Source organism: Dermacentor variabilis, chromosome 8 (assembly GCF_050947875.1).
Source record: "Dermacentor variabilis isolate Ectoservices chromosome 8, ASM5094787v1, whole genome shotgun sequence".
Classification (NCBI taxonomy): domain Eukaryota; kingdom Metazoa; phylum Arthropoda; class Arachnida; order Ixodida; family Ixodidae; genus Dermacentor; species Dermacentor variabilis.
In genome coordinates, this window is record NC_134575.1 from 155724482 (window position 1) to 155746955 (window position 22474).

Below are 22474 nucleotides of genomic sequence, written 5' to 3' on the forward strand. Positions count from 1 at the left end.
CATGTGCAGCGGGCTGATAGCTGGCACGTTGCCACCCCGTACGGCCATTCCTAACACCGTGTCCCTTTGCACTGTTACCAAGAGAATGATGTGCTTTGGCATACTCTCAGCCCGTGCACAATGCCTCAGTGTTGCGTTTCACTGCTTTAAATAGTTTATCTTAGTGTGGATAGAGGGACATCTGTGTCTTGGCTTCAGCCAACACTTTGTTTTTTGAAATCAAGCTCCTTCAAAAAAGCGGCAGCACACTTCCTTTCCCATATTCCTCAATGTGTAGGTCCTTCCTGTTCGCGTCCTCCTTGCAGCGCATGTTCGTCCCACGGACCATTTGAAGCATCCACTTGGACTGCATAAGGGCCGCAAAGGTGTCCGAAAAATTGGGCAGTTAAAAAAAATGAATGCATGTCATTTACTGCCCTTAAGAGCTCAAGTCGCCACAAGCACATCCGAAACAGCTCTGAAGGCCTGCCAGTAGACATATTAGGCATATCGGTGCTCGTACTGTCACAGGAGATGGCGGGTGAATGCGTGTATAATTAAGGAATAATACTGTGTGCCGTGACAATTGCCCCTTTCCACGCTAATGCTTCACCGCAATACTTTTGCGTATGCTTCACCACGTAACATTTCTGTACTGAGGCGAGGCTAACTTTTGGGAACCGGCATAAGCAATGCTACGTGCTTTCCAAGGTTTTAAGCTAATCGCGAGGACCACAAAGGCAGAGTCCGTGCCATTGCTGACAGCGACGAATTCTTTCAATAAAAAACGCGGCACCCAACAGCAAGAAGCTTGATAGCGAACGTCAAAACTGCTAAGCATAGCGTTATGTCGTTAGTGGCTGCAGCTGCCAGCGGATCTGCGTGCAATGACGGTGGTGGCAGCGGAATGGCGGCGGTGGTGGTTTTGGTTAATGCCATTTCGGACCTTTGGTCACAGCAAAAAGTACGGAAAATCGGACGGCGAAGGGTTCTCGAGTCCGAAATTTCACACGTTCCTATAAATTCACTCTATGTGGCATGTGGCGGTGCCATAAAGCCGTCCGAATTATCGGCCATCTGGAGAATTCTCGGTTTTCCCGGTTGGGTAGACACCCTGCTATTGTACAATGCACTATTCTACTCACATATGAAATATTGCCAATTATTTTGGGGGAACACAACAAAAGGTAATTTGCAAAGAATCATGATATCGCAGAAAAAGATGATAAGAAATATTGAAAACGTCCCCATGAGTTACCCTTCCTACACTCTGTTCTTGAAGTACTGTATAATGAAAATAGGCAAGCTATATCCGCATTGCCTGTGTTCACGTTATAAGCTTGAAGTAAAAAAATAACAGCTATTCAATACTACAGTTGGCATCGCTTTCTAAAAGGACCACGCCTTATGAGAATCGAAACACACAGCCATAGCTAATCAAAACGTGCAGAACCGGATATAGACAATAAAGTGTAAACATAACGCTACCACGTTTATAAAATTTCCTCCATAATAACGGATTCACTCCCGAAACAGCATCGAACCAGAAACTGAAACTGTTCTTCTGTGGCAAAACTCCTTTCTCATGACAGAATTTCATATTGTTTATCATCCCTGTGCATGTACGCTGTACACATTGCAAAGTACCAATGTACTGTTTCATACTACACAAATGTGTACAATTTTCTTTTCGTCTTTTACTTCATTATGTAGTGCCTTTACTTGCAGTTTGTTCATGTTTGTAAGTTTCCTTTAACATTAATCCATCACACAGTTAACAAACCTTTTATTTCTAGAGTTACTTATCTCACTGTTGTGGACAAGTTATTGCTGCATTACTATTACTTTTTGTTTGTGGTTTTTTATGTTGCCATGTCAAAAGTGTTCTGTTTCTTGCATTTTGTACTCCGGGGAGCTCGGAAGTAGTCAAGCTGACTTGTCAGCTTTTTTTCCCGCACTACCTCACTTCATGAGTGAAATAAAGGTTATTATTATATTATTAACCAAGCTTATCTCGGACTGCAATTGTGCTGTCATGAAGCTAGCGCCGTAGATTGCTGCAAGGAGCACTCTCTGTTCAGCACATGCCAACTCTTCAGAGTGACAAGCATCAATCAACCAATCAGCGTGGGCCAGCTGTCGCCCGGGGTCATTAAAGCGGACGCAGCCTCATCTGTCTTCTTAGTTGGCAGCAGGGCACTGGCTGCGCTATCATCTACTAAAGGTATCTGTTTTTGCAGGTAAGCACCTGCTGGCAGCAATTTCTTGTTCTTTTTGCGCGCTGCGCACTGCTGCCACATTTCTTACGGTTCTCAATTTTTATTGTTCAACTTGTTGTTCTTTTTTTTCCAATATTATTACGATATTAACGAGAGATGCTCAAGAGACGAGTTGCCGCGAGACGACAAAGTGGGTCTGTGCCCTTGGTGCGAGCGAATGTCGGCCTGGCTCTCTGGCTCCAGTGTAAATAGCCTGTAAATACCTCTTTCGTCTGTGTCTTTCCACACCTAATATTCTGGTGGAGGTTAGCAATCCCCGTCCTCCCCATGGAACTCTGAAATGGTCGGTACATTGAGCTTGTCACCATGTCTCCCAGTGACGAGCCCACCTCTGCATCGGCTTCGGCTAGTCCGACTGCTACAATCGTCACGGTTGCCCAACATCGCGACCCAGTTGTGTTCTCTGGCCTGGAGGGACAGGATGTTGACGAATGGATCAAGCTCTATGAGCATGCCAGCGCTAATAACAGGTGGTACCCAACCATTATGCTCGCCAATGTCATCTTTTATCTCGGTGGCACCCTACGCATGTGGCACTGAACGCATGAGGACGAGATAATCAGTTGGGACACTTTCAAAGAAAAGCTACGGGAACTGTTTGGCGACCCCACTGGGTGCAAGGTTGCTGCGAGAAAGGCTCTTGCGTCTCATGTTCAGACGCCTACAGAGCCATATGTTTCATATATCCTCGAAGTCCTGGCTCTATGCCGCAAAGCTGACAATGCTATGTCTGAAGCAGATAAAGTGGTGCATGTGCTAAAAGGCATCGCCAACGACGCTTTCAATTAGCTTGTTTTCGGCAATGTCTCGAGTATCTACGCCATCATAAAAGAATGCCGTCGCCTTCAACAAGCTAAGACCCGCCGTATCTCACACATCACGCGGCTACCCAACACTGCTGCTACGTCGACATGTGAAGGTCCGCCGCATCAGACTACCACCTGTGACGATGTAACCTGTATTGTTCGCCACGAACTCGAGGCCGACTGTTCGCCAGCTATCTCAGCGACACCTCCCGATCCACCAGCAACCACGATTGCGATGATTCAGGCCATCGTCAGACAGGAATTTGAGAACATGGGTCTGAACTCCGTGTATTCAACTTCTCAACCCAGCGTTCCCCAGTTCTTTAGCGGCCCTCCTCGTCCCCGGCAGTCTTTTTCTGCCACATCTCGCCGCAACCCGTCCGAATGGCGTACCCCTGATGACAGGCCAATCTGCTTTCACTGCTGTTACTGCCATCGTTACTGCCGCAACCGATGGCCAACACCTCCTCGGACATACACCGCTGCTTATTCCCACACCTTTGGACCTTCCGTTCCCTATACTACCTGCTATGAACCCACTACCACTGATGCTCCTGCTCCGAACATTCGCTACAGACGCTCGCCCTCACCTCGACGCCATCAGTCTCATTCGCCCCAACCCTGTCGCTTCTCTTCACCGCCTATCACCTCCCGGATCCAGCCGGAAAACTAGGTACTGCAGTGTCTGGAGGTGAAGCTGCGTTGTCGACCCTTCCCTCAAATCTTCTGCTCACGTTACCAACGAACCAAAACCTTCTTGACGTTAACGGCTATCCTGTCACGGCACTCATCGATACAGGAGCACATCTTTCTATTACGAGTGCTGTCTTCCGATGAAGACTGAACAAGCTCCTCACCCCAAAGTCGGCACGCGTCGTCCGCTTTGCGGATGGCTGTACTGTGCCTATCATCGGAATGTGTACGGCACATGTCAGCATCGCCGGCCGCCAAATTCCTGTGCTCTTCACCGTGATTGCTCGTTGCCCCCCCGACCTAATTCTCGGCCTTGATTTTCGCCCTGCGCATTCTGCTCTAATTGACTGCTCTGCCAGTACTGTTCGCCTTGAGTTACCGATTCTCGCAGAAGCTTCCGACGCACCCGAGGGCTGCTTATGCCCCACCAGCTTTCTTCGCCGGCAGCCAAAGTCGATAGCCTACATTGAACTGTTGGCTTCCCCACCAGTTCCTGAAGGTGAGTACCTCGTCACTCCTCTGCCCGACATTCCACTACAGTTTGCCATTAGCGTGCTTCACAGTATACTTACTATTACTGCGAACTGCACTCGCATGCCTATCTTTAACTTTGGATTGGCAAAAGCAAATTTTACCGCAAGGTATTTGCCTTGCCAACGTTGATTGTCTCGGCGACCATCACATGGCAGCACTATCGACCGATGGTTCTTGCGAGCTCCGCAGGACCCCCGCGCCAACCTCGGGCACCGTTCCCAACATAAAGAAAATGGTTGTGACGGACCTGTCTTCAACGCAGACTGAAGACCTTTGCCAAGTATTATTATCCTATCGAGATATTTTCGACTTCAACGATCGCCCTTTAGGCCAGACGCTCACGGTCAAGCATCCGATTCTTACTGGCGATGCTACACCTATTCACCGATGACCGTATCGAGTTTCTGCGTTGGAACGCCGAGTAATTCAAAGTGAAGTGAACAAAATGCTAGATAAAAACATCATTGAGCCTTCTTCGAGTACCGGGATGTCACCAGCGGTGTTGGTTAAGAAGAAGGACGGCACGTAGCGCTTCAGTGTAGACTACCGTCATCCGAACAACATTACTAAGAAAGACATCTATCCGCTCCCACGTATAGACGACGCCTTTGACTGCCTGCATGTTTCTAGCTATTTCTCTTCTATTGAACTTCGTTTTGGATACTGGCAGATTGCTGTTGATGATATGGACAGAGAAAAAACCGCGTTCATCACACCTGATGGCCTATACCAATTTAAAATAATGCCATTTGGATGATGCAACGCCCCTGCCACCTTCGAGTGTATGATGGACTCCTTGCTCCAAGGTTTCAAATGGTCCACATGCCTCTGCTACCTTGACGACGTCATCGTCTTCTCGCCAACGTTCGACACTCACCTTGAGCGTCTAACAACTATACTTGATGTATTTCGAAAGGCGAAGCTGCAACTTAACTCGTCCAAATGTGCTCGTTCCCCCAAACTCGTTCCCACTAAAATAAACTAAAACTTGCCAAAAGTTTAAAAAAGCCTTGGATGACTCTGGAACTACACAAAAGAATTAAGATGAAAAACCATTTGTATCACAAGTTTACCAAGAGCCATCATGCCAGCACCCTCATCGAATTAAAAAAAATACAGGAATAAACAACCAGGATATTAGAGTAGCTAAATCTACTTACTATACTGATCGGTTTACAAAAGTAGTCTGACAGTAGAAAAGTTTGGCATGGAATTACCTTTTAAACTAACAAATGTAATTCAGAGCCATCCCTTTGTATTATGACGGTCAATGGTGAACTTACAGGCTCTCATCTCGCAACCACTTTCAATGATTTTTTTCATTAATGTAGCAGATTCTATATGTCCGTCGGTGACCACCTCAGTGCCAGACACACTTTCTAATCTAATCACTCCCTTACAAAATTCTATTGCGCTTATGCCAACTACTGCTCATGAAATGGCTTCATTAGTTCATAAGGTAAAAAATTATATTTCACCTGGGCATGATCATAGACTAGCAGTACCTTTGAAGCGTGTGCCTTCCTTAATATGCGACGTCTTGTGTTACATCGCAAATCGTATGTTAGAAAGCGGAGTGTACCAAGATCAGCTGAAGATAGCACGTGTGTCCAGTTTATAAAGCTGGGGATGACATATCTAATTAAAGACCCATTTCTGTTCTACCCGTTTTATCAATAGTCTTTGAAGGTGTCATTAATATTAGTCTCAAAAATTTTTTCCATAAGTTCAATGTTATTATTCCTCGCAGTATGGATTCCTGAAAAACAAATAAACAAAGCAGGCACTGTTAACAGTAAAAGACAAAATTATTAAGAACATCGAAATGAAACAGTACACTCTTGATCTTTTGTAAGATTTTCGAAAGGCATTTGATTGCGTTCAGCACAACACCCTGCTACAGAAGCTTAACAGTTATGGCATACATGGCATTGCATCTGACTTGCTAAAGAGCTATTCAAATAACAGATTGCAGCATGTTCAGGTTAATGGCCTACCCTCACAGAAATTGGCAATTCAGCATGGCGTTTCTCAAGGATCAATATTATGACCGTCATTGCTTTTAGTGCACATAAATGATATCATTAACATAACCGAATCGCCAAATCTGGTCATGTATGCTGACGATACGAGTATATTTTTTTTATCCCACTCCTTGTCACAAATGGAAGCTATTGCAAATGCATATTTAAGAAAGCTACATAAGTGGTTATTGACCAATAGGCTAAACCATTTATCAAAGACAAACTACATTATTTTTCATCCTATTAATAGAGTAGAAAGTGTCACTCTGAAAGTTGTCTATGAGCATACTGAATTAAAGCAAGTTTCAAACCAGAAATTTCTTGGTGTTTGGTTCAATGAGAATCTTTCTTGGAATTTTCACACCACCAAATTAATGTCTGATCAAAGTAAAACAGTCGGTTGTTTGTATAAGATACCTCATATGTTGCCCCCCTGGTTAAAGATATCCATGTATTACGCACCCCTGTACTCAAGGTCATCATACTGTAATATTGTTTGGGGAACTATGACATCCAGCAATTACCTGAAGCTAATTTCAATTCATAAATGCACTTTGCGTGTTATTGAGGGGTTTCATGGCAGACCTTCAGATTTACCTAACACACCGCTATTTCAGATACACACGGCATCCTTAAAGTAATAGAAGTATATAATTTCTGTCTCTAAGTACATCCATTGTCATAAATTCTTCTTTTCTTGTCCAGATAATTCCAGCAGCCGATATACCTTCCAGATGAAACGTAAACTTGTTCCAATCACACGCACCAATTACAGAAAGCAAACAGTAAGCTATCAAATTTTCACGGTAATGAATCAATTTCCCTTTGAAACTGAATATTCATCATCATCATCATCAGCCTGGTTATGCCCACTGCAGGGGAAAGGCCTCTCCCATACTTCTCCAACTACCCCGGTAATGTACTAATTGTGGCCATGTCGTCCCTGCAAACTTCTTAATCTCATCCGCCCACCTAACTTTCTGCCGCCCCCTGCTACGCTTCCCTTCCTTTGGAATCCAGTCTGTAACCCTTAATGACCATCGGTTATCTCCCCTCCAGATTACATGTCCTGCCCATGCCCATTTCTTTTTCTTGATTTCAACTAAGATGTCATTAATGTGTTTGCTCCCTCACCCAATCTGCTTTCTTCTTATCTCCTTAACGTTACACCCATCATTCTTCTTTCCATGGCTCGTTGCGTTGCCCTCAATTTAAGTAGAACCCTTTTCGTAAGCCTCCAGGTTTCTGCCCCGTAGGTGAGTACTGGTAAGACACAGCTATTATACACTTTTCTCTTGAGAGATAATGGCAACTTGCTGTTCATGATCTGGGAATGCCTGCCAAACGCACCCCAGCCCATTCTTATTCTTCTGATTATTTCCGTCTCATGATCCGGATCCGCCGTCACTACCTGCCCTAAGTAGATGTATTCCCTTACGACTTCCAGTGCCTCGCTGCCTATTGTAAATTACTGCTCTCTTCCGAGACTGTTAAACATTACATTAGTTTTCTGCAGATTAATTTTTAGACCCACTCTTCTGCTTTGCCTCTCCAGGTCAGTGAGCATGCATTGCAATTGGTCCCTTGAGTTACTAAGCAATGCAATATCATCAGCGTAACTCAAGTTACTGAGGTATACTCCAATAACTTTTATCCCCAATTCTTCTCAATCCAGGTCTCTGAATACCTCCTGTAAACATGCTGTGAATAGCATTGGAGAGATCGTATCTCTCTGCCTGACGCCTTTCTTTATTGGGATTTTGTTGCTTCCTTTATGGAGGACGATGGTGGCTGTGGAGCCGCTATATATATCTTTCAGTATTTTTACATACGGCTCGTCTACACCCTAATTTCTTAATGCCTCCATGACTGCTAAGGTTTCGACAGAATCAGACGCTTTCTCGTAATCAATGAAAGCTATATTTAAGGGTTGGTTATATACCGCACATTTCTCTATCCCCTGATTGATAGTGTGAACATGGTCTATTGTTGAGTAGCCTTTACAGAATCCTGCCTGGTCCTTTGCTTGACAGAAGCCTAAGGTGTTCCTGATTCTATTTGCGATTACCTTAGTAAATAGTTTGTAGGCAACTGACAGTAAGCTGATTGGTCTATAATTTTTCAAATCCTTGGCATCCCCTTTCTTACGGATTAGGATTATGTTAGCATTCTTCCAAGATTCCGGTACGCTCGAGGTTATGAGGCATTGCGTATAGACGGCTGCCAGTTTCTCTAGAACAATCTGCCCACCATCTTTCAACAAATCTGCTGTTACCTGATCCTCCCCAGCTGCCTTCCCCCTTTGCATAGCTACCAAAGTTACTTTACTTCTTCCGGAGTTACTTGTGGGATTTCGAATTCCTCTAGACTATTTTCTCTTCCATTATCGTCGTGGGTGCCACTGGTACTGTATAAATCTCTATAGAACTCCTCAGCCACTTGAACTATCTCATCCATATTAGCAACGATATTGCCGGCTTTGTCTCTTAACGCATACATCTGATTCTTGTCAATTCCTAGTTTCTTCTTCACTGCTTTTAGGCTTCCTCCGTTCCTGAGAGCATGTTCAATTCTATCCATATTATACTTCCTTATGTTGGCTGTCTTACGCTTGTTGATTAACTTCGAAAGTTCTGCCAGTTCTATTCTAGCTGTAGGGTTAGAGGCTTTCATACACTGGCGTTTCTTGATCAGATCTTTCGTCTCCTGCGATAGCTTACGCGTGTCCTGCCTAACGGAGTTACCACCGACTTCCATTGCACACTCCTTAATGATGCCCACAAGATTGCCGTTGATTGCTTCAACACTAAGGTCCTCTTCCTGAGTTAAAGCCGAATACCTGTCCTGTAGCTTGATCTGGAATTCTTCTATTTTCCTTCTTTTCGCTAACTCATTGATCGGCTTCTTATGTACCAATTCCACAATATACCTTCCACAAGAACGTTTTAAATCTACAATTAGAAAACGCTATTGGATCTGGAGGACAATCCCACCACAGTCCTCCAGTTATTGGATCTTGCCGTTGAGTGCGAGAGTTGGCCGACGTCGAGAAGGATTTTGAGATGAAAACTGGAGGTTTATTTACATTATTTACAGTAATAACATGAATTAACAGTCGAAGTCATTGATGGCCAGCAGCAAATCGTACGCTGCGGCCCGTGGCAAGAAGCCCGAAAGAGATGAATGAATGAGGGAATCCTCTGCTCCCTGTCTCTAGCTTTTAACCCCTTCGGTGCCTCAAGGTCACGTCTATTTTGGCCAATCATTGAGCCCGCTCAGGTGTCATCATTTTCCTCCAATGGTAGGCCCCGTGCAAGTGCTGTCCCAATTGGCAGATGGGGGTTGCTCCATGGGCTCCACTGTAGGACAGGTGACTTGCCACCGGCGTTGCCTCATGGCTTGCAAGCGCCGTCACAATCGGCAGATGGAGGTTGTTTTCAAGCGACCTTTCAGAGCTGCAAAACAACTTCGCTCGGGACCTAGGTTACCTGGAACCGTGCCAGGCTCCCGTTGCACTTTCGGGAAAAGTCAAGCAGTGGGACAATAGCTCCAAGTGCGGCGCACGAGGTGGGGGTCGCGAACTTGTCTGGACGTGCGACGCCTCTGGTTGGGGTCACCCACTTGTCTGACAGGTCCGGGAACGTATTAGACTCGCTTCTGCACACCTTAATTGGGTGCGACGGCAAATCAATGTGGTCTGGCGAACTTGAAGGATGCCAGGAAAATGGTCCGTATCTAAGAGCTCCTCCTCGCTCCGGAAGTTCGGAATTGCCGGTGAACTCAATTCGCTGGCAGTGAGGAACGCTGATAGCACTTGTAGGGTACTGGTGACGAGCCTCGTGTGAAGAACTTCGGGATCCTGGACCCTGGAGAATGTACGTAAAACAAACAAAACAACATAGCGCTGCACCACGTGCAAGCGCCGGCTCTTCACCCCTGTCTCGCCAGGCTATTAAAGGTAAAAATGAATCCTGATCTTTTCTTTCCCCAATTTTGATAAAGCAGTTCCAACCACCTTTCTAAACTGCTTTCCATATCTCCTCGAATGCCTACAAGGCCAGAGTGATATTGTCATTGCAAAACAAAGGGAAGAAAGTTCAACAATTAATGAAAACAACCGAACATAACTTAAGTGGCCTAACTTCACGAACAGCCTGTTCCTACCCTATTGCAGTGGCGTACTTATCTAAGGCTAAGGCTTATCTAAGGCTAAAAAATAAAACAAAACATTTCACTTCTACGGAAGTTGTTTTCGTTTCCTGTTCCACACGTTTACGACTGACTCATACTTTTGAGCCATACTCTAGGTGGTCGTGGTTTGAAAGCTATTGTGGCTAACCAAGAACAACAAAAGGACCAACACACTATCAGCTCCTTCAAGATGTTACAGTCTCCTGCCAATTTGCGACCTGGCGCCAGGCTTTCGTCACGAACTCGACTGACCGCGTCGCGACTCCCTATCACCTTGTCTCATCTTGCCACCTTGCGCTCCTTCGCACTACATGCTGCCCCCCAAAAAGAATGACGGAACGACGAGGAACATAACTGCCCCATGCCTGAGGAACATAAGTGCCCCATGCCCTTTGTCCGCGTCCACGCAGAAAATGCTTCTCGGTCCCTTTTTGACCGGTGGCTCGAACGTGCTTGATATGCACAGGTCGTCAAAGACGACTGCACCTTTTTTTTCTTCGCGCCCAGCCGTTTTGCTTCGGTCGCCGTCTATGGCTGCGCTACATTATTCACCACCATTCCGATCTTTACATTTCTTTCTACGGCGCTTTTTCCTTGAACTCCCTTTCATGCCACCTTCTCGCGCCTCAAGCTGGCTGGTACACGTAATGTCGGCCCGGATCGCTCTCCTACCCGCACAGTCTGAGTGAGTTTCCTTTAAATCAACTCTCTCTTTGCCTCAACTGGTGGACAGCTCAACCGAATCTGGACCAATGCAGTAGTTTTTACTCGAGCTATGCAACTTGCGCTCTTGGGAACTGCCCTCTACTGCACCGCCCAGCTCGCGCTGTGCATCGGCACACAACTCGTCGGTCTCAATCGCTGTTTCACGCGCACAGTCCAAATTATTCCTAACTAAATCATCCTTCTCTTGGCTACTTAGACTGGTGGACAGCTGCACCGATCCCTGAACCATGCAGTTGTCTTCCCTTGAGCTACGTAGCTCGTGAATTGCCCTCAAGTGCATCGTCCAGCTGGCACTTCACTTTGCACGCAGATCTGAATCGACATGGCTGCTCACGTCTGTTGGGTCAGCAGTGCTCTCTACTTCGTTAACAACCTCGTTAACATTTCCTGCGATGCACACGCACGGTGACTGTGCCAATTCATTTACAGCTGGCCTAGCTGTCTCTACAATGCTCTGTTGGCGCAGCACTTCGTCACTCTCACTACAGCTTTTGACGGCCTCTGTTGCCATTAAGGCATCATTAGCAGCTAGCCCTTTCTGTTCACCTATGAATGTGCTGTTAATCTCACAGGCAATACTTATTTCGTTGGCTTTTGGCGAAAATCCGCTAGATGCTTCCTCATTCTTTTGCTCTGTACTACCTACACAATTTTCAGACAGCCGTTCTCTTTGTGATATCTTGTATCTGTTTTTTCAATGCTGCCATCTCTTTCTCTTGCTTTTGCTCACGCGCACGTTCTTGATGCTCACATTCACTCTCAAGTTCTTTACGCTCACACTCCCGTTCATTCTTATGTTGTTGACGCTCACTCTCACGTTCTTGACGCTCACGCTCACATGTTTCTTGTATCACCTCCCAAGCAATCTTAATGCTTTCACAATCATTGCCCCTATCTTGAATTGCCTTTATTATAGCTGGCTTTTTCATCTGTTCGTCCGCCTCGACTCCCAACTCGTCTCACAACAAGTCGGACCTCGTCAACCTTCTAAGATATATGGCAGCTGCCCGGACTGGTGGTTAGAGCTGTTTTCCTTAAATAATTTGTGCAAACACACAATATGCAACAAATTCCCGATTCTTAGAACTATCAAAATAATCAGGCAACATTTGAAGTCTGGCGATTCAAAAGGAAAAAAAACCACGCGCTCACTTATGGATGCAGCACCCCGCCATCTGGTTCATCAATCCGCTGTTCCCAGTTCCTCAGGACTTCTTTGGACGGAGGCTCTTTCTTCTTCGCTGTTCCCGGTTCCTCAGGGCACCCTGGGTCGAAGGCTTTTTTCTTCGCTGTTCCCAGTTCCTCAGGACTTCTTTGGACGAAGGTTCATCCTTATTGCTGCCACCAGTTATTGGATCTGGAGGACAATCCCACCGCTGTCCCCCAGTTATTGGATCTTGCCGTTGAGTGCGGGAGTTGGCTGATGTCGAGGAGGATATTGAGATGCAAACTAGAGGTTTATTTACATTACTTACAGTAATAACATGAAGTAATTAACAGTCATAAAGTAATTGATGGCGGCAGCAAATCGGACGCTGCGGCCCATGGCAAGAAGCCCGAAAGAGATGAATGAATGAGGGAATCCTCTGCTCCCTGTCTCTGGCTTTAACCCCTTCGCTGTCTCGGGGCCATGTCATTTTTGGCCAATCGTCGAGCCTGCTCAGGTGTCGTCATTCTCCTCCAATGGTAGGTGCCCATTCAAGTGCTGTCACAATTGGTGGATGAGGGTTGCTCCAAGGACTCCACTGTAGGATGGGTGACTTGCCACCGGTGTTGCCTGATGGCTTGCAAGCGCCATCACAATCGGCGGATGGGGGCTGTTTTCAAGTGACCTTTCAGAGCTGCAAAACAGCTTCGCTCGGGACCTAGGTTACCTGGAACCATGCCAGGCTCCCGTTGCACTTTCGGGAAAAGTCAAGCAATGGGACAATAGCTCCACGTGCGGCGCACGAGGTGGGGGTCGCCAACTTGTCTGGACGTGCGACACCTCAGGTTGGGGTCGCCCACTTGTCTGACAGGTCCGAGAATGTGTTAAACGCACTTCTGTGCACCTTAATTGGGTGCGACGGCAAATCAATATGGTCTGGTGAACTTGAAAGATGCCAGGAAAAGGATCCATATCTAACAACGCCTATTGGAACAAACGGAATGAGATATCTATTTATACGACAGACTGTATTTATTTTACTACCTTTAATATGTTTTTCTACAACGCACATGTTGCAAGCTCTGCGATATTGTTTCTGTGTTTTAGGACTGACATTTTTATGTTTGTAAAAAAAAAAATATGTATCTTTATACCACTTATATGATAAGTTGTGTATGCGATTTAGTTATTCTTTTCTTTTACAAATTTCAAGCATGTTAACTTACTGCGTCATGCTTTTTACAAGGCTTCAGAAATTTATTGTGAATTTGTTGTGAAGTGCTCATGCCCAATGCCAGCTGTTCCACGGGTGACCAGGACCTTGTCAGGCTCTTGCCTTCTGTGTTGGTGCCCTCTTTTCATTGAAAAGAAATAAACTTTCAATTTCGAAGTTAGCCACGACAAAGCAGCCAGTCATTTTATTTGGCCCCACCAATCTCCAATGTAGAGACATCACCACTGCTGCCTACCTGGGAGTGCAAGATGGGTGTGAGTTGGATGTCTCACTTCATGTCATTCTAACCACGTGTGAATACAGCCAAGTGCAATAGACTCACAAAAACGGCGATGAGCCTCATAACTGCTTGGCACAGTAAAATGCATGAATGCCACTGATTCAGTAATCGCCCCATTTGTTGATGCACAGTAGTGTGGTGATGCGATGAAAAAGAGTTGCATAAAATGCGTTTAACCTCGCAATGAGTGACGAAAGAAAAGAGAAAAATAACTGATACAATGTGATGCATAGCCTTGGGAACAAAACCATGATGTTTAACTAGATAAAAGACATTCAAAGGACAAAGCTGATGACGAAAGCATTGGCTCACAGAGAGGAAGGTGCTTCACCTGATTCAGCTTGGACTCAAATTCCTCCAAGGATGCCACAGTTGCCCTGGAAAGGAAAAAGGCAGCCACGCTTAATAAGAACTCTACAGAACATTGGCACTTTATTTTGCATGCAATTATAGCTTCAAGAGGTCCCAGAAAACTGGGAAAATTAGAAAAATGAATAGCCACATTAACACTTTCTCTACTGAGGATGAGACTGAATTGTTCGGCTATTGAGGGCGTGCTGGGCTTGTCTAAAGGAAAACCTTGTTGAAGCACAAGTTCATCTTTAACGCACACAGTTAAACTTCACTGCACATTTATCTTTATTTTATTTTCTTGCTGCATCGCATGAAAGGTGACCCCACAAAAATAGGTACAGTAAAACTTGTTCACAGGTTCTGGAAAAAAATGCGAGAAGAAACACACTAACTGGGAATACATACAATCGAAGTCACTCACAAATTTGGCAGACTCAATTACAATCAAAATTTAGGTAATGTAAAGCACTGCAGCACGAGCTGCCAACACATGCAAATCTGGTAGAGCCCGTGCAGCCAACACTGTTATTGCAGTTTTGGCAAGCTTGCGCTCCTCAAATGTGGCTCGTGTCAATGATCTCTTTCGATGGAAACGTGCCCACTTCGCAAGAGACAACCTAGTGAGGCCCAAACAGCACAAGGTGCAACTATGTCATTTTCCTCTTGCATAGTGGGTGATGGGAAACCAAAACGACACTAAGTTAGTGGGCAACGTCGGAATACGATGCCGCCAGAGCAAAACACGACGCTCACTTTGCGCGACCTGCAGCAGAAAGCAGCAGTGCGCTTGGACATTACCTCCTTTACTAGATGCCTGCGGAATGGCTCGCACTCCCAGCAGAATGGGCCTGTCATCAGTTGTAAACAAGCATCGCGAGGTGGCATTCATGACCAACACTCTTACCACGGGCGGCGGGCAGTAGCGACGGCTGATGACCCAGCGCATGGTGTTTACATGGTCGGCACCACGGTGAAACTATGGTCGGCACAATCCTTTGGGTGTGCACTTTAAAGGTTGGTTGTTGGGCACAAGAATAGCTGTCGCCTGAAATTCTTGCAAACATATGCTGAGTTATGATGAAGGTTAGTGGCCTTCGAAATAAGCGCACATGCCCGAAGAAAATTTCAAAAGCCACATGAGGTAGTACCCAGTGGTTCCACCAGCGACATGTGCTCGCAACCGACCCTAGTGGAGAGGAGAAAAGGGAGAGGGTTTGGCAGCTGGTTTTCCACTCATGCAGCAGGCATCTTGTAAAGCTTGGGTTGCTGGTGCCACATCACATGTGTGGTCAAACAGCTAGATCAATGAAGATGCCTATTGCACTAAGGTTGGTAGCGACAGCAGAGGACGCTATGTGTGACAACCTGCAAGTACTGGAAGATGAAACGTCCTGTGCCAGTGTGACAAGGGCAGGCTGCCGTGGTGGGCGCCTATTGCTCTTGAGCGTAGCGTGACTCCATCTAGCATCCAAAAAGCTTATCCCACGGTAACAGTTTCGTGATGCCGTAGGTGCTGAAAGAGCATGTTTTTTGGGAATTGTAGTATAGTGTCGCCCCCTGCCAGATCTCTGTGTTATCATACATGTATGTTTCGTAGTAGTTTAGCTAGATGGCGCACCCCCCTTCTGTCATGTGACGAGCTGGGACCAATCAGGAGGTGTCATCTGGCGTGTGAAGCCCTTTTTAGTAATAAACGGCCACGAGCCGGCTCAGTCCTTTGTTCCAGTTTTCATCAGGAGCAGTTAGCTCCGCGTCTCCCTCTCTGCGTCGGGCGCTCACCGCGCGTTCGCTGGGCGCGAGCCCCCACTTGCCTGCCGCTGCCGACACAACATCTTATAGCAACGAGGATGGGATTCCCGCTGCGGTTCCGACCGAAGCCCCGGGAAACCAACGAGCTTCGTAAGTGAAGCGTCCCATCCTGTGTCTGCACGGCACGCAAACGCCGCCGACGCACTTGGCGTCGCGAGGCTTCCGAGCCCAGGCCTGCCCGACCCCTTTGTCCTTCCTTGCCCCATTCCTGCTGCGAGCTCCGGCTTGTCTCCTGTACTGTCTCCTGCACGCTACCTGGCATGGCGTCTATTACGGCGAACCTTCCCGTTTTTCTTGAAGTGCCCGGGCCACCGTTAATTCCATGGCATCAATGGAAAAAAATTTTTCAGGCCCACCTCGAAGCGGCCGGTGGTGGCGACTAGACGGACGCGCGACGAGCGTCTGTGCTCGCCAGCGCTCTCGGGTGTGAGGGACAACGAAAGTACTTTGCAGACGAGGAGCAGGAAGCAGCAAGGCAGTTAACCGGCGCAGCGTCAGCGTCAAGTGAAGCAGCAAGGCAGTCGACCGGCGCAGTGTCAACGTCAAGTGATGCGGTCCCGCCAGTGTCAGAGTTCCAGAAACTCTTGCAGCGGCTTGACCGGCTGTTCGCCGCGTCAACAAATGTTCTGGCGGAGAGGCACGAATTCACCAGTCGAAGGCAGGTCGAGGGAGAAGGATTCCTGGAATTCGTGACTGCACTGAAGGAGAAGGCGGTACAGTGCAACTTCAGCACAACCTACAATGAGCGCGTCCGAGACCAAATAATAGATGGGGTAGCGAACGTCAGCGTTCGCGAAAAGTTATTAGCTCATGGCGAAACCCTGTCCCTGGACAAGGCAGAAGAAATTGGACGCTCTTTAGAAGCCTTGCATCGAGCGAACCGCGCGTTCGGCTCCGAAAATGTACGAAGAAACTAGGCGTTCCGTTGACGGGCCAAGATGACAGACTTCTTCCGGGAAGCTGCCAAGATGGCCGACTTAGTCCGGCAGGCCATGAAGATGGCCGACTTCTTCCGAGAGGCCGCCAAGAGGACCGACTTCTTCCGAGGGGCCGCCAAGAGGACCGACTTCTTCCGAGGGGCTGCCAAGAGGGCAGACTTCTTCCAAGAAGCCGCCAAGAGGGCCGACTTCTTCCGAGAAGCCGCCAAGAGGGCCGACTTCTTCCGAGAAGCCGCCAAGAGGGCCGACTTCTTCCGAGAAGCCGCCAAGAGGGCCGACTTCTTCCGAAAAGCCGCCAAGAGGGCTGACATTTCGCACATGGCTCCTCCAGGAACCGTGGTGCATGCGATCGGTGTGGCAGCAGGAACCATATCGCGTCTTACAGGAATTGTCCAGCAAGAAATCGGCGATGCAATGCCTGCCACACGTTGGGCCATTTCGCTTCGGTATGTCGAAAGACCCGAACAGCGGTGCAACACGTCTTTTCCGCAGAGACGCTGTTTTTGTCAACTTCCGCAGGGCAGCCATCCGCGTCTGTTTGACAGCAAGCGCTTTTAACACTAAAAAAAATTTGGAAGTTCCGGTCGTAGTTAATGGCGTCTCCGTGTGACTGCTGGTGGATACGGGAGCGTCTGTGTCATTCATGACGGCCGAAGATTTTAGAAATCACTTTGGTCGACAGCACAGGCTGTCACAAACAACAGTGGACTTGAGGAATTTCTCCAAGCAACGCATCGGCATTCAAGGCCTGTTTCAAGCCACTGTCCAGTTCTTCCAAAGGTCATGCTCCGTCGCGTTCCACGTAACGACTACAGGAACATCACTGCTGGGTTTAGACGCCATCTAACGCTTGGGCATATAGATCGACGGTATGTCACTGACATGTCGTCTACCATCGCTTCCTTCAGTACAGAGCCCCACAGGTGTGCCTCCGGGTTTTGATCACCTCTTCAGTGACGAGTTGGGTCTCGTCAACAACTTTGTCCACCGAATTCATCGGCAGCAAGATGCGAAACCAGCATCTTCAAAGTTGCGCCGACTACCCCTGGCTCTCCGTGACCAGGTAACGAATGAATTGCGACGTCTCGAGGACTGCGACGTCATCGAGCGCGTCGAGCCTTCTGAGTGGGTGTCTCCACTCGTGGTGGTGCGCAAGAAGGATGGAACCATGCGGCTCTGTGTAGATCTACGGGAACAGGACAGTCTTGTGTCTCAAGTTCAAGAAAGGGTCTTGCAGAAACAGTGGCAGACTAAACAGTACGTAGACAAACGTAGAGGTGCTCAGGCAACTCGTATCAAGGTGGGAGACACCATCAGAATTAGATTTAACAGGAAAGGATTATTTAAGTACAGTAAACCTCGTACAGTTAAGGCCCAGATAGGACCATCTACTTTTCTACTCAGTGATGGGATGACGTGGCATGTGTCTAGGTTAACCCTAGTGATGAAGGATCCAGCAGGTAGTACATTGTGTACAAGTGATAGTGACTTTTTGTACTCATATTCAAATCTGGAAAGTCATTCCGATGACTCGTCTGTAGTGACAGCGTCTTCTCATAGTCATAAGCTTCAGTTAAGTAGTCCGTCTGACGGTATCACTTCCGAGTCTATACAGTCAGCAGTCGTCTCTGATTCCGTGGGGGAATCGGTAGCCTCCCAGGACTTGTTGGGACTTCGAGAGGAGCTTCCTGGGCAACCCTCTCCAGCTTTGAGCGACACCCACATTCATTTGTCCAACCAGGGGGAGGGAAATAATAGTGGGACGACTGGATCTTCGAAGTTGACCGATACGTGTCGCAACCCCCAAAGTTCTTCTGAGGTACGCATACGTCCTCATCGTGACAGAAAACGGCCTCCGTGGCTCGATGATTTTGTTTCTTGAGTATAGAGCGTGTTGCCGTCTTCGAAATGCCACGGCTAGGGGCCTCGCTGTGACATTTAGGAGACAGTTCACATGTTTCGTTAACACAGGTATAAAATGTGTTCCTTGTTGCAGTGCAGTGAATCTGTGTCGTGTTCCTTGTTGGATTTTGTTTTGAGTGACTGACTGTGTTTCGGTGCCCAAAGCTGGTGCGCATGTGGACTTGGGCGGGAACGAACTGAATTGTTGTGGACTTAAGTGCGTGCCCTGTGGCAACTGGTGCTCGTGTGTGCGAACGTGGGGGGGAAACGAACTGAATTTGTCCTTGGACTTAAGTGCGCGTCTTGTGTGCGCATTTCACTGTATGTTTACTTTATTTCCAGGGGGGGATGATGTAGTATAGTGTCGCCCCCTGCCAGATCTCTGTGTTATCATACATTTATGTTTCGTAGTAGTTTAGCTAGATGGCACACCCCCCTTCTGTCATGTGACAAGCTGGGACGAATCAGGAGGTGTCATCTGGCGTGTGAAGTCCTTTTTAGTAATAAACGGCTGCGAGCCGGCTCAGTCCTTTGTTCCGGTTTTCAGCAGGAGCAGTTAGCTCCGCGTCTCCCTCTCTGTGTCGGGCGCTTGCCGCACGTTCGCTGGGTGCGGGCCCCCACTTGCCTGCCGCTGCCGACACAGCAGGAATGTATTAAAATGACTGATAACGGTCTGGAATGTGTCCCGAGATTAGTAGGCCAATCTAAACATTGTGGCTCACGATGATAGGAACAAGCATAATTTTAACCCTTAAATAAGGAATTATATTTTTCCTGTATTGTATCTGCAATACATCACTTTCAGAGGTAACCACTAACGATCTCATGGACTAAACACATTGACAGAACCAAGCAAATGCTAATTCTAAACTATTTTTTTTTTTTCAGAGAGGGCATAAAGGGGTCCGAGCCACTTTTTGGGCTTCAGGGAAAAACCCAGTCCACAGATAGCATACGCTGCTGTGAGCGTCTCAGCCAAATTCTGCAGTCGTGCACAGCATATGAAGCTCACAAGTGCAGTACGAAGTCACCTTTTTCTCAAATGCTCTGTTTTCAACAGAAGCCTGCTCCTCACTCTTTTTTAGATGTTTTACAGCAGATTCCCCTATGCGGATGCTATTGGCCAATAGATGACCTCAATCAAGAAGGGCGTTTGAATCAGTATGCTTCTTCCTACTGTTAAGTGTGTATATTTGTTAGCAGTTTAATAAACAGGCTGAAGTAAGCAAAAATGTGCTCTTGAATTTCGATACTAATTACATACTTCTGGAAAAAGCAGACTATCATCTGCTCGTGCTCGGCCATCGCCGCGCGCAGAGGAATTAAGCTTTGGCCACCTTTCTTATCCGTATCATAGCCTTCAGGTCTAGCTAATTTCTGCTAGTTTTGAACACTCAAATAAAACTCGCAGGAAACTTAGGTCAAACAACATGCATGCTTGCCAGTGGGTGCTCACTCCTGGCTGCTGGTGGTTAGACGCCTTGGCAGACTTTGCTTCATACTGAGCGCTTCAAAATGTGCAAGGTGTATGTGGCTACTATCCGTCGGTCAAACTGGGTGCAGGACAAAGCCGATCCCACATCACGTAGCATGGCCATACTGGAGCATATGAGCACGAGCGTGCCCTCAAGCCCTGCTGTGCACAAAGAAAACACCGTGCATACGCACTAAAGTTACGTGTAGATGCTGTCTGCCACGTAGCATAGTTACCGCGGCTGCCGTGGGGTGCCGTGACGAGTCTACAGACTGAGAGCACTGTGGCTCGCACTGCGGCACAGCACTAATGTTTGACACGCCGTAAGTGCCAAAATCTGAAGTAGTGGCATCTACGTGAATATCCAAAATCAAATTTGATCGTTCAGCAGGAGGAGTATTGCGGGCACACCTAACTCCACCGTAGCTTTCACAGTCATTGAAGAAGAGCGGAGGCACTGGGCCGAGGGTGTTCCAACAACTCCACTTCTGCTGAACGCATTGAAGTAACATCTGCGGCAAAGTATTTCTGAAATAGCCTAGTCCAACTTCAAATGCTGAAGTTTTGCTGCCTAGTCCAACTTCAAATGCATTTCTTGACTTCTACAAAGGTGGTCCGGCCCCTTTAAGCATTCTACTCCCTTCAGGAGATCTCTTGCCGATAAATCTAATTCTCCCTAGGACCAATACACTAAAACTAACATAGATAAACTTGAACACGTACAAAAGAAAGCTCTTAGCTTTATTTATAATATTTTCGGATTTACCTCAACAACATAGTTATTAGGTCAAAACTCGAACTCTTAGCACGGAGAAATCGTAAACCCGGACAAAAATTCCTAAAGCCATCAACTAAAAGACACTATAAAACTGACATGAAAATGATTTCCTCTTCTTCTGGATACACCAAAAGGCAAAAACACAAGCTCACTATAATGCCTTTTCAAACTAAGAGCAACTGTTTCAAATATTTTTGTCAGCTGTCATTGATTCGAATCGTCTAAGAAACATTCAAGTTCTACAACCTAAAATAACATTATTTCTGTTTCATTTAGCATAATGAATGCTTTTCCTTTTTGTACATGACCCTGAGAAGTGTTTTGTTTGTGGTATTAACTTTTTTCAACTTGCTGAATTTGTACTTGCATAGTAATGTGCTATATGCAACATACTGCAGCTTATGTACTTCCCACCCTGGAATTTTTTTTTCATTTCATTTATTTACCTTAAAGACGCCACTAGGGGGTATTACATAAGGAGTGGGTGTACATAAAGAATAAATAAAACACTCAAATTTGTGACAACAGGTACTCAGTCACATTGGCAGAAAAAGATGATGGACAGGCAAAAGCAACAATATTGCGAGGAAGGCCGTTCCATTCTTTGGCTGCACGAGGAAAAAAAGATGCTGAAAAATTAACAGTTCTCACACGTGTACAGGAAATTTGCAGTTGGTGACCAGTGCGAGGAGATATGTATGCGGACGGTGTGATGTAAGAAGCACTGTTAAGTGATGAATAGTAAAACTTATGGAATAGACAAAGTGTTGCTACACGTCAACGGAGGGATAAAGCTTGCAGCCCATATTCCACTTTGAGGGCGGTAACACTGACTTCGTGAGAATAATGTGAGTGAACGAATTTGGCGGTACGATTTTATACTGCTTCAAGGTCATCTATGAGGCATACTTGATGCGGGGACCATATGGCTGACGCATCCTCCAGTTTTGAAAGGATAAGTGACTTATAATCTAGTAATTTAACGTGTTGGGGTGCGTTACGAAGGTGACATTTCAGAAAACCGAGAACTCTATTTGCCGATGATATGCCGTTTATAGTATGTGCATGTCATGACAGATCATTGGACAAAGTGACATCTAAGTATTTGAACGATGTTTGTTACTGCTTGTTAGGTTTGTTAGCAATTGTGTACAGGAATGTAATGGGACGCTTTTGGCGGGTAATGGAAAGAATTTTACATTAAGTCGGGTTAAGGGTCATTAGCCACCAGTCGTACCATTCCTGGACACAGTCTAGATCACGCTGAAGTTTTGCTGCATCGCAATGGTTAGAAACTGATCAGTAAATTACACAGCCGTCAGCGAA

General features: G+C 46.6%; 1 protein-coding gene across 7 annotated transcripts in view; it reads right to left on the reverse strand.

Moving 5' to 3' along the window:
• LOC142590689 (nuclear distribution protein nudE-like 1) overlaps positions 1 to 22474 on the reverse strand; it is a 400224-nt gene that overhangs the window by 200615 nt on the left and 177135 nt on the right. For all 7 annotated transcript variants that reach the window (XM_075703108.1, XM_075703106.1, XM_075703107.1 and 4 more), the window contains exon 5: positions 14225 to 14270. In XM_075703108.1, the coding sequence (XP_075559223.1) occupies positions 14225 to 14270 (46 nt within the window). The remainder of the gene's footprint in view (positions 1 to 14224; positions 14271 to 22474) is intronic.